The following is a 12,013-nucleotide window of genomic DNA, read 5'->3' on the forward strand; positions in this document are numbered from 1 at the left end:
GGGGGTCTGGTTTTGCCTCTCTGACCTGCAGACCTGAAACTTTTCTTCCATATCTCTTCTTGACTTCCACAGTTCCTCTTCACTGACGTTATTTAATGACATTCATGTTCAGTTCCTCCGTCAGAGCAGTCTGTCGTTACCGAGTGTGAACGCAAATCAGCTGATCATTCAGTTATTGACCTGCCTTACAAGTTATTATAAAACGTTTTTATACTTGATTTAACTTTCAAATAAAATCATCTTTATTGCAAAGGAAGGTCTTTGAATTATTCTTTAGGAATCAATATATATGAAAAAAGAAGAAGCCATTTTAGGTGCATTAAATAGTTTCACTTTTGTTACTTAAAATGCATTTTGCTGCTATTACTTCTGTACTTTTACTTTAGTCTTTTTTACAGTTGTGGTATTGCTATTGTGTATTTGTGATGTTTTCAGCACATTTTTTGGAGTTTTCACTTCAAAATTCTGTTTGAGAAAGAAAGAAAGAAAGAAAGAAAGAAAGAAAGAAAGAAAGAAAGAAAGAAAGAAAGATCCCTCACACCCAGAGTTCGGTATGTGTCACTGTACCGCCCCCTGCAGGCTTTCTGTTGTTAAAGCTTTTTCAGTGTTTGTTCTTTCTCTATCACTGTAATACTGAATAATATTAAATAATGTATAATAATATATAAAAATATTCCATTGAGTCAAGTTCAAATGATAAAAAAATGTAAGGTAATTCCTAGTGTTAAATTATTGGCGTGCTAAAGTGTTCGCAGCTTGTAGCTGCAATAATACTTATAGTACTACTAATAAAAACAAGACAACAACAACAACAATAATAATAATGATAATGATAATGTTTTTTTTATTAAGTACTTAACGAAATAAATCACTCCATTGAATACCTCATGCACATACATTCCCACATATGTAAACATATACGGCACTTATATATTATATATATTATATATATATATAGCCCATATATATATCACAGTTATGAGCTTAGTGTCTATTTTTTAATGTTATCTTAAATTTATTCTTCTTTAAATTTAATTTCTTTGAAAAAATATTATTTCTGTAAAGAAACCAGTAAAAAAAGAAAAGCAGCCAGTAAACTAAAAAGATTAAAAAATAAGAATTTAAACTGGTTTTCTGATCTTGGCTCTGAAGATAATCTCGCGAGAATGTCATAATAATCTCGCCCTGACCAGCCGGCGTCGCTGCCGGTTTGTGTGTGAGAGCAGATATAACAGAAGAAGAAGAAGCGAAGGCGCTGCGGGGAAAATTAAAATGTCTGCTCCGAAAACCATCCCGAAAGACGCTCAGGTAACGTGGTGTAAACGGTCGGGTGGCGGTTGTGTGTCATTAAGATGCAACTTAAACGAAACGCGGTCGCGGTTTTGTCTAAATCCTGCAGTTAGCGTCGGTAACAGAAGCAGTTGTGCTCATTTCTCTGAGCCACCAAACGCCAGCTAGCCTAGCAGCTAACGTTAGCTCTACACCGCCGTTCACAGCAATAGCGACTGACTAGCGCGTTAGCATAGCCGTCAGTAGTTGTTGTATTTATGAACATTAACGATAAGCTTTGAACAAGAGTTTGACACCGCTGTATTAAACATCGCTAAACACTCAGTGAGCACTTTATTGGGAACACCTCAGTAACACTGGCTCTCAAACAGCCTCAGTTCTGCTCCATGTTGACATGATAGCATCACATTCATTCTACCAGTCTAATGTAATCAAAACAGTCAATAACAAAAACAACGCAATTGATAATATCCTGCAATTAGCTAAAATATTCAGATGTTCAGAGAAACCAACAACAAGCTACAAATAGTCAAACAAAAACAATTAACAATAGATATAATTGGCTAGAAATGAGTGAAGCTATTTACCTGTATTGGATTTGCTGATGTCATTATGTTGTCTGATGGATGGTGACTGTGTTTTGCAGGTGATGATCCAGATCCTGAAGGACATGGGGATCACAGAGTATGAGCCCAGAGTCATCAACCAGATGCTGGAGTTCACCTACAGTAAGATAACGCTGCTGCTGAGCAGTACAGAGGCCTGTGAGGGACATAAAACTGGATGGCTGCAGATTTTATTATTAGAATTTTATGTTGATAAATAGATTGTTGTTCATTTCCCATCATAATTATTTCTGGAGATTTAAAGATTTCACACGGATAAAATTAACTTGTATGTTGTTTTTCAGAATACTTTCACTAATCTGTTCATATTGATATGTTTAATCTTTGTGATGCTGTGTGACTCTGACGTCCTGAACGTCTGTCACTGTTGTCAATATGTATTTTCAGAACAATTATTACCAGACAGGATTTTTATCATCGTCATAAATTAATGGTTTTTGTCTGGAAATATTTTGATTTGAAAATGTGTTTTCAAAACTAAAGATGGAATAAAATCAGTAATTAAAATCAGTAATTTAAAAAATCAGATTAAAGAGCTGATTTAAATCAGTTTTAGACTTTATTGTCGTTGTTGTTTGTGTTTTTTGTAGACGAAAGATCCTTTAATAATATTTCTTAAAGTCGTGTCTGCGCTCAGATCGCTCAGCTGCTGTTTCCATGTGTAGGATACGTGACGACCATCATCGAAGACGCCAAAATTTACGCCACACACGCCAAGAAGTCCACCGTGGACGCAGACGACATCAAACTGGCGATCCAGTGCCGCATGGACCAGTCATTCACCTCGCCGCCACCGCGAGACGTAAGTTGCCTGCGATCGGTCTCCTCCCACTCTGATCAGCTGCAGCTGCTGAACTCATGTTGTGTATTTTGTTGTTTCCTCGCCGCTGTGTTCAGTTCTTGCTGGAAGTTGCGAGGCAGAAGAACCAGACTCCTCTTCCTCTGATCAAACCCTACACCGGACCTCGACTTCCTCCAGACCGCTACTGTCTGACCGCCCCCAACTACAGACTCAAGTCCATACAGAAGAAGGTACAAACTCTCCATCTGTAACCCTGGTTTCCTTTGAGCCTCCAGTGCGACACTGACATGTGGCTCTTCTCTTCCAGGTGTCGTCGTCGGCCGGCAGGATATCTGTGCCTCGCCTCAGTGTCGGCGCCGTCTCCAGCCGACCGTCCACGCCGACGCTCGGTGAGTCTCATCGTGCTCCAGCTCAAGTTTATAATAATGTTCAGTTTCAGATTGAATGTTTTCTCTAGTTTGAATTAATCTGTTAACAGAAGAGTCACAAGGAAAATGATCTGTCTCTTATCTACCTGCCAAACATAATAAATGTTTGTCTTGGAGCTGGAGTCAGACTCGCTCTCAGTATTTCCTGTTGTAGTTACACTCACCAGATGTTCAGTCCCAGTTGGACCAGTCCATGTGTACTGGACCAGTCTGTTGTGACCAGTGTCTCCTCCACAGGAACTCCGTCTGTCCAGTCCGTCACCACCAAAGTCGGAGCTCCGGTGTCTCTGACGGGTCAGAGGTTCACCGTGCAGATCCCTCCACCCTCCCAGACGGCCACCCCCAAGACCAGTAAGAGCCTGCCTCCTCCCAGTCACTTTAACCTGATACCAGTTTAGTGTCAGGACGTTCTTCCCTCTGACTGAGTCCAAATTCATTTCTTCTTCGAAAATCAAAAAAATGAATCCAAGCTTCGCAGAGCGAGTCGAGAACAGCTGAGCTTGTCCATCATTTTAGACGTATGACATCACTGATGACACGTGAAGCCTCGCTCTCGTCTGGACCATGTGACCCGTTTGGCTGTTTATAAGACCCCAGAGAGGAGTGATGAGTTTTTTAGTTTTGGGTTTCAAACACTGACGGACATCGACTGGTTTTATTTACAGACTCCAGTTTGATCTTATTGTAACATTAGTAACGATGCTTTAAGCACAGATGTTGATTGTTTTTATTGTAATTACAATAAAGTTCTGACCCTGACTCATAGTTTATACTGACCCTCTGTGAAGTACAAGTGTTTTTGTATTTCACATTCTGACCAGTAGGTGTCGCTCTGTTCACATGAAGCTTCATCTCAGCGTCACTAATGGACACAACTGAAGTCAGACTGAAACTCATCCTTTGATGTTTTGCAGCAGGTTTGACAAGAAACCCGTAAATAAAAATGTTGTGACCTTAAATTAAACCGTCCCCGCTCTTCTCGTCCCGACAGCGACGCCGTCCACGCCGGCCGTCTCCAACGTCCTCATCAACCCGTCTCTGATTGGCTCCAAAAACATCCTCATCACCACCAACATGGTGTCACAGAACACGGGCGGGGAGTCGCTGAAGAGGAAGCACGAGGACGACGACGACTACGACGCTTTATGACGGCGAGACTGAAGACGCCGCCTCTTTTTAAATTAACGTTTTTCATAATCCTGAAAAATAAACAGTAAAAATAAAAGACTGACCCCTGACACTGTTCTCACTAGAAACTTTACATCAGGGCTCATCCAGAACAACAGTGTGTTAGTTTAACTTTTCTAGAACATGTTAACCGGAGGCCTCCACCTGTTCACACTGGGAACTCACCAGTAACACCAGTAACACCAGTAACACCAGTCTGCTGCAGGGCCCGGACTGTGGAGCACAGAAACCTGCTCTGATGTGATTTACAATAAACTGCTATAAAATGAAAACGAGCTTCGTCTGTTTGTAAAAGGAAACTACGTTACCATGGTGATGTTTGTTTGGTGCTCAGGTGAACGCCACGACACTGACATCACTGTCGGCTCCTTTACGTAGGTAGAAGTACTAATGCTGTAACATGCTGTTCACCATTCACTCAAATAAAGCATCGATATAAGTCTTCAAAGTAAAAGTTTTCTGACACTTTGAAGCTGCAACGATCAATTACTTTGTTAAATCTGTAATTCATCAACTCAATCTATTAATAAAATAATACCTACTTTTACGCAACTTTAAATCCAGGACTTTTAGCTTTCATTAAGTATTTTTACAGTCTGGAGAGACGTCACTGTCACATTAAGGCATCACTTATATGATTATCAAAATAATTGCCAATTAATGTTCTGCCCATCAGTTAATCACACGAAGTATTGGAGACACATCGAGGACAAAAAAATAAATCTGAAATTTCAATCACAAATCTGAGCTATATACATATATATATTTATATATGAAAATAAAAACTGCATGAATTTTTTAACTCGGACGATGTTTCACCAGAACAGCTTCAGTTAAATATTCACTCCTCACCTACACACTGAGCACACAACAGCAGTATCTGTTAGTTCATTTTACCTTTAATAATAAAAAGAAAACTAAAATAGAAATCTCAAAATAAAAAATACATGGCAAAACAATAGACTCTTAAATGATTATGAGAATAATCATGGTCGCAAATGATGATACAGTATAAGTAATAATAATAATTATAGTCACCATAATAATATTAATAATCAGAAGCATTATAATCGTAATTCTATCTTTTCTGGTGTTTGTCCCACCAGCAGAAATCACCTCCTGTTTTATAGACATTATGGTAAAAGCATCGCACAGGCCGGGGCGTGGCACTTGTCAAAATATTTTCACACTTAGCGAAGTTACCCCACATATGCACGAAGAAATAAGGACAGAATCACAGCTCGTACGATTCCTGTCTCTTATACACATCTAAAAACAAACAAACACAAAAGTCGTTAGAGACAAAGTTTGACGACGATGACGCACGAACGTCGGAAAGCAACAGCTGACGTCATGCGTCTGTTTGTAAGAATGAACGTGGAGGAAATGTAAGAGAATAAATCCCGAGCTGCTGAATCCCTGTCTCTTATACACATCTAAAAACAAACAAACACAAAAGTCGTTAGAGACAAAGTTTGACGACGATGACGCACGAACGTCGGAAAGCAACAGCTGACGTCATGCGTCTGTTTGTAAGAATGAACGTGGAGGAAATGTAAGAGAATAAATCCCGAGCTGCTGAATCCCTGTCTCTTATACACATCTAAAAACAAACAAACACAAAAGTCGTTAGAGACAAAGTTTGACGACGATGACGCACGAACGTCGGAAAGCAACAGCTGACGTCATGCGTCTGTTTGTAAGAATGAACGTGGAGGAAATGTAAGAGAATAAATCCCGAGCTGCTGAATCCTTCACATCATGAAGATGAAATGAGACGATGGGCGGGAAACACTGGAGCCAGTTGGTTCATTTTAAATCTCATCTCCTTAACGTTTTCATGGCACCGATTCGATATAGAATTTGGTCATTTTTCCATTTATATACAATAACTTTGTCACGTGGCATTAAACTTTAAAGAAAGAGAGAGATGGGAGGTTTGGGGAAAAATTTAGAATTTTAAAGGGAACGAAAGCAGGTAAAAGTCTAGTTGTATAAGGCGGGAAAAGTAATTTAATTGTTTACAAAAAAATTAATAACCCAGTTTTACGTAAGGAAAAGTCGTATTTCAAGAATAAAATCACAATATTAGAATTAAGCTGTAATTTAAGAAAACAAAATTGTAATTTTACCAGACAAAAGGTCACAGTTTACAAGAATAAAGTTTATTTATTTATTTAAAATCAGATGGAGTTTTTTTTAAATACAGTTTATTATCCTGCATTCGAAAAGTCATTTTGATATAAGTGTGAATCGCTTTAATTACAGAACAATAACTCTGAATTATCACTCAGCTGTAACAATAATAATGTGCAACTTTTACTTTTCCTACTTACAGTAGATTTCTGTTATTTACCGCTGAGCAACAAACAAATCACAAACTGCAGATTCTGGCAATTAAAACAAGTCGTTGTGTTGGCAACAGATGGAGAAGGCACGAAGCAGGTAACAGTTCGTCATTAAATCACACCAACGTGTTTGGTTGGGATTTTAAACGGAGATGATGATAATAAACCAAACAGAAAACCCCAGTATTTCCCTTTAACGAGCCGACGATGAAGGTTTGATGGTTTAAACCAGGATCGAGTCACAGACCGTTTCAGCTTCTCTTTAAAAACAGTAGAAACAGACTTTACTGCTCAGCTCCAACGTCCATTTAAAAGCACTTAGGAAGCGAAGAAGTGCTGATGTGAGTTTAAACACGCCTTCACTTCAGATCCACGTGACCAGAAACCAGCTGAAGTGAACGAGCTGAACGAGCCTGAGAACGACACACACCTGATTTAAAGACTCCGTCACACCTGGTGAGCCGACCGGAAGTGTGAAGGCGAGTCTGGTGACGTCACGTGTTTTTCTCTCTCTCAACAAACGACACAAAAACATAAAACCAGTAACACGACTGTTTTCACAGACTGATGTTGCTCTGTTTCACAAAATATGAAAAATCTACTTTTATTTGATCCTGTAAAAAAGTTGGCGTAAAACTGTCTCATCGTTCTTTCACTTCAAATTTCAACATTTAGATTTTTGTTTGTTCGTCAACAATCGCTGCGTTACCGACGCCGAGGAAGGCCGAACTCGCTAATCTCTTTTAATCCCCTTGAGATAACAGAGCTCCGTTATCCAGATAATGACTCTGTTATCTCGTTATAACAAGATAATTATCTGGAGATGAAGCTGTTACTGAGATAATTATCTTGTTATGAGACGGTTCCATTAGTTCAAGCTAACGGGGGTTTGTTAAGACGAGATCACAGAGTAATTATCCCGTTATCTCAAGATAACGAGATATATATTCCGGTATCTCAAGAAAACCATTTTGTTATCTCGAAATAACGGGATAAAGAAATATCTGAGTGCGACCTTCCTCGGCGTCCGTCGCGTCAGCGGCCTGAACCTGCAGCAGGTCGAACAAATAAACCTGATCGTCTAGTTCCAGATCAAAACCTCTTAATGATGCTCATGTGAATATTTCACGTGTTCTTCTTTAAACGATGACGCTCTTGTATCATTGTGACTGTTTTTTTTCCTTAAAAATATTTTGACTTTATTGTTGAAATCTGGATATTTTCTGTTCTTCCTCCTCTTTGAGTAACGTTTGTTAAAAGTGACATCACGAGCTGCTTCAGGAAATGAGTGACAATTAAATCAGATCATTTATATTGAACCAGCTGTTTGATGTGCCGGGACCCGGGTGAACTCACCTGCAGGTCCGAACAGGAAAATATATATTTGTACAGTTTCTACATCCAGGTTCTAGTTTTTGGTTTTGATCTTTTCACACAGTTTGACGACAGAAAGAAAAACACAGACGAGCACCACACAGTGGAAGATGGAGACTCGCCTCCATCGACGCTGGAATGATTCTTAAAAACCAAAAGAAAAAGAAATAAAGTGGCAAGAAAAAGAAAAAGAACAAGACAAACTTTTACAAAATGGACGACGGGGGAGGGGTTCAAGTTCAGAGCGAGACGAGAGCGGGAGAGTGGATGCTGGTGAAATCAAACTTCAGTCGCTTGTGTAAGACTGCTGTGAGTGTGTGTGTAGGTGTGTGTGAGTGTGTGTGTAGGTGTGTGTGAGTGTGTGTGTAGGTGTGTGTGTGTGTGTGTGTGTGTGTGTGTGTGTGTGTGAGTTTCCTCCCTTTGCAGCCATGATGTAAAAAGCATCTACAGTATTTACTTGAAGAAAAAACGGCGATCACCACTGAACACAGACCTCGACTGCTCGTAGAAGATTATTTTTTTCTATGTTTCAAATATATATCCTGTTTGTACAAGACGGTGATCGAAAAATGGCGGCGGCGTGACGAATGGCTGAAGCAAGAGAGGAGGAACACCACTGTGCCCCCTGCGAGCCCCCCCCCCGTCCAAACATGCCCGAATCCATCCCCTCCACCGGGGAATGTAATGTGAAGACTGTGTGTGTGTGTGTGTGTGTGTGTGTGTGGTTTTGAAGCAAGCATATGAAGGGTTGGCGAGCTCCTAGCAGTCCTCGTCCTTGTCGTCCACGACGCCTTTGAGTCGCAGGCGGGCGAAGTCCTCGAAGACGAAGTCGTCGTCCTGGGAGATGCTGCTGAGAGACGAAGGCAGACGTTCATTTATTCATACTATGGTCACTATACAACCACACAACTGTTACTACGGTTACTTCAGTTACTACGGTTACCTCAGTTACTACGGTTACTACAGTCAATAAAGTTTAAACTGTTACTACGGTTACCTCAGTTACTACGGTTACCTCAGTTACTACGGTTACTACAGTCAATAAAGTTTAAACTGTTACTACGGTTACCTCAGTTACTACGGTTACCTCAGTTACTACGGTTACTACAGTCAATAAAGTTTAAACTGTTACTACGGTTACCTCAGTTACTACGGTTACCTCAGTTACTACGGTTACTACACTTCATCCTGAGGGGAACACGAGCTGAGCCGTTTGACTTTTTACTGTTTGATCAGCAGCTGAGATTTTAGATTTTAAAACAATATTTGTTGTAAATATAAAAATATATTAAAAAGTTGAAAGTGTTTTTTAAATGTTTTAATAAAGTCTCAGGTCTGAAACTCACTTTGTGTCGAACTCTATCAAGTTGGTGTCGATGGGGGGGTCCATCTCTGGAACAGCTGTAAAACACACACGTACATATTAGCATTAGCATGTTGCACCGTTTCAATGGAAACAGCTGTTATCGCCATGGTAACTCAGTGTACAATAAGGAAGTACGGAGAGACACATCAAGGCTGATGGAGCAGAGTGTGTGTGTCAGATTACAAGAGCTGAAACCATCACTTCATCGATTAGTGGATTGACAGGAAATCAATCATAAGGAAGTGAAGTCAGATATTCTCTGATTCCAGAGACTTTAGAAAGTGAAGACGTGTTTCCATGACGCTGTGAGATCTGCTCGTCTCTGTGACGTCACTGGGAAAAAACTCTCTGAAAGAATCTGATTGGAGGAGGAATCAGCTGGAGCTCAGTGATGTCATCGTCCACGCAGGAAGACAGGACGTCTTTGTTCTCAGAGGAACTAATGATGAATGAATGAATGATTTACTTCACTGTCGTGTATTTCTTGATGTTTTTGTCTAAACGTCTCATTTCAAACCAAAGCACAGATTAAAGATTCGTACAAACCGACTGTTTCTCTGTTTCACAAAAAGCTCATGGATGTAAAATCTGTCAAATCAAGGTTCATCCAGACACGTCTGTGTAAATCCATCCTCACACAGATTCTTTGTCTGAGTGGATGAATGTGGGTGACAGATGTTCTGACGTGAACTCACCTGACTGTGGGCGGGACACCGGCGGCTCCACAGGTTTAGGATGCATTAAGATGAAGGGCAGCTCCACCGACACGTCTCTGAAACACACACACACGTACACACACGTACACACACGTACACACACACACACACACACACACACACACACACACACACACAATCAGCTTGACAGGAAGTTGCTGCTCAGTCCACATCTTGATTCATCAACACGGAGGAACGACTCTGAACCAGTTTATCTGATGTTTTTAAACACGTTTCAAACCAGTTTGAACCAGTTTTTTTTTTCTACAAACTGTTTCCAATAAAGTTTTATTTCTGGTTTAAACCTTTAACACCAGTTTATATTTAATCTAAAGCAATTTACCTTTTGTTTAACCGGGTTTTAAACCAGTTTAAAATCGGTTTCTCTCTGGTTTAAACCAGTTTACATCTTGTTAAAACTTAAAACTTCTTTCTCAGGTTTTAATTTACATCCAGCTTAAACCTAATTTAATCCAGTTTACATCTAATTATAGCAGTTTACATTTTGCTTAACTGGGTTTTAAACCAGTTTAAACTCGAATGCATCTCTTGTTTAAAAACCCAAAACCAGTTTATCATTTAAAAACTGTGTGTTGACATTAAACCAGTCTGTGTTTTCATGTGAGATTCTGATCAGACTTAGTTACACCTGAGGCCCCCAGTCACATTTACCTCTCCAACATGCCTCGCAGCAGCCTGGGGGGGGGGGGCACAGAGCCAAAAACACAGAGGGAGATGAAATGAAAAGCAGGAGGCAACACAACAAACTACAACAAACTACAACAAACTACAACAAACTGCAGCAACAAGCAGCAACAAGCAGCAACAAGCAGCAACAAGCAGCAACAAGCAGCAACAAGCAGCAACAAGCAGCAGGGAGGTGGATGAAGCAGAAGTCTGAGGCCGAGCTTAACCAACACACAGTCCAAGACCCGGATTCAAACTGAGCTCAGGACCAGAACATCAGGACCAGAACATCAGGACCAGAACATCAGGACCAGAACATCAGGACCTGAACATCAGGACCTGAACATCAGGACCTGAACATCTGGACCTGAACATCATGATTCCTGTTACTGACTGTAATTAAGTTTCTTTATGTTTATCTGCCACAAAACCTGAAGGTGGTTTAGTCCAGGTTCCAGCTCGGCCACAAACGTTTCATTGCGTCAAGAACAGATGAGATCAACAGGAAACACTGAGGCTGAGGGGACAGGAAGTGATGTCAGCAGAGGGGGAGGGGTGGGTGTGTGTGTGTGTGTGTGTGTGTGTGTGTGTGTGTGTGTGTGTGTGTGTGTGGTACCCTCCACGTGAGACCACCAGCTTCACTTTGACTCTGTAGGAGACCAGGATTCCCAGAACCTCTTTGTTGGTGACGTCCTTCACACTGCAACACACAACAAGAGCGCCGCGGTCATGTGACTACACCAACACACCTGTGCACATCTGTGTGTGTGTGTGTGTGTGTGTGTGTTTTACATGGTGGAGGAGGCCAGGTTGGTGTCTTCATGTTTGAGTTTGCCGTCCAGAGCGAGTCCTCTCTTCTCCCTGTTCTTGTCGAGCGTCGGGGTCAGAGTGTACACCTTACAGAAGGTGGAGCTGGACGACACCTGGTCGCTGTGGAAACCACACACTGCAGTCAGTCACACAGTCCAGGTTAACCCCGCCCACTCCACAGCCTGACTTCAGATCAGTTCAAACTACTGTCCAGTGCTGGGTGAATATTAAACACAACGGTTCATCAGCTGTCAGTAGAATCTTATTGTTTATCTTGGTTTTAAAGAAATCTTTTAATCATTTCTAAAAAATCTAATTTAATTTAATTGTAATGTTTTTGTAAATTGTAATGACCTCGGAGCTTTACACAAGAATCAG

The 12,013-nt window shown here is 40.7% G+C and overlaps 2 protein-coding genes across 2 annotated transcripts; one reads left to right on the plus strand and one right to left on the minus strand.

Annotated features, from left to right (window-relative positions):
* Nucleotides 1-1,196: 1,196 nt before the first annotated feature.
* taf9 (TAF9 RNA polymerase II, TATA box binding protein (TBP)-associated factor) lies at nt 1,197-4,606 on the plus strand. Its single transcript, XM_023401887.2, has 7 exons — nt 1,197-1,308; nt 1,937-2,018; nt 2,582-2,718; nt 2,814-2,948; nt 3,026-3,107; nt 3,384-3,497; nt 4,138-4,606. The coding sequence occupies exons 1-7, from the start codon at nt 1,273-1,275 to the stop codon at nt 4,293-4,295; spliced, it is 744 nt and encodes a 247-aa protein (XP_023257655.1). The 5' UTR covers nt 1,197-1,272; the 3' UTR covers nt 4,296-4,606.
* A 1,871-nt stretch (nt 4,607-6,477) lies between these two features.
* Nucleotides 6,478-11,781, minus strand: LOC111651834 (arrestin red cell-like; the record flags this gene model as incomplete). Its single annotated transcript, XM_023401888.2, has 5 exons — nt 6,478-8,906; nt 9,403-9,457; nt 10,118-10,194; nt 11,442-11,525; nt 11,618-11,781. Coding segments are annotated over 5 exons (471 nt in total), but the record flags the coding sequence as incomplete, so codon positions are not given.
* Between the last annotated feature and the right edge of the window lie 232 nt (nt 11,782-12,013).

The sequence above is a fragment of the Seriola lalandi genome, unplaced genomic scaffold (genome assembly GCF_002814215.2).
Source record: "Seriola lalandi dorsalis isolate HSWRI2012SDOR001 ecotype SW California unplaced genomic scaffold, Sedor1 jcf7180002053807, whole genome shotgun sequence".
Taxonomy (NCBI): Eukaryota; Metazoa; Chordata; class Actinopteri; order Carangiformes; family Carangidae; genus Seriola; species Seriola lalandi.

Coding starts and splice junctions, on each gene's coding strand:
- taf9 (XM_023401887.2), top strand. CDS start 1,273: ATGTCTGCTCCGAAAACCATCCCGAAAGACGCTCAG. Junction 1,309..1,936: donor CCATCCCGAAAGACGCTCAG/GTAACGTGGTGT, acceptor TGTGTTTTGCAG/GTGATGATCCAGATCCTGAA. Junction 2,949..3,025: donor TCAAGTCCATACAGAAGAAG/GTACAAACTCTC, acceptor CTTCTCTTCCAG/GTGTCGTCGTCGGCCGGCAG.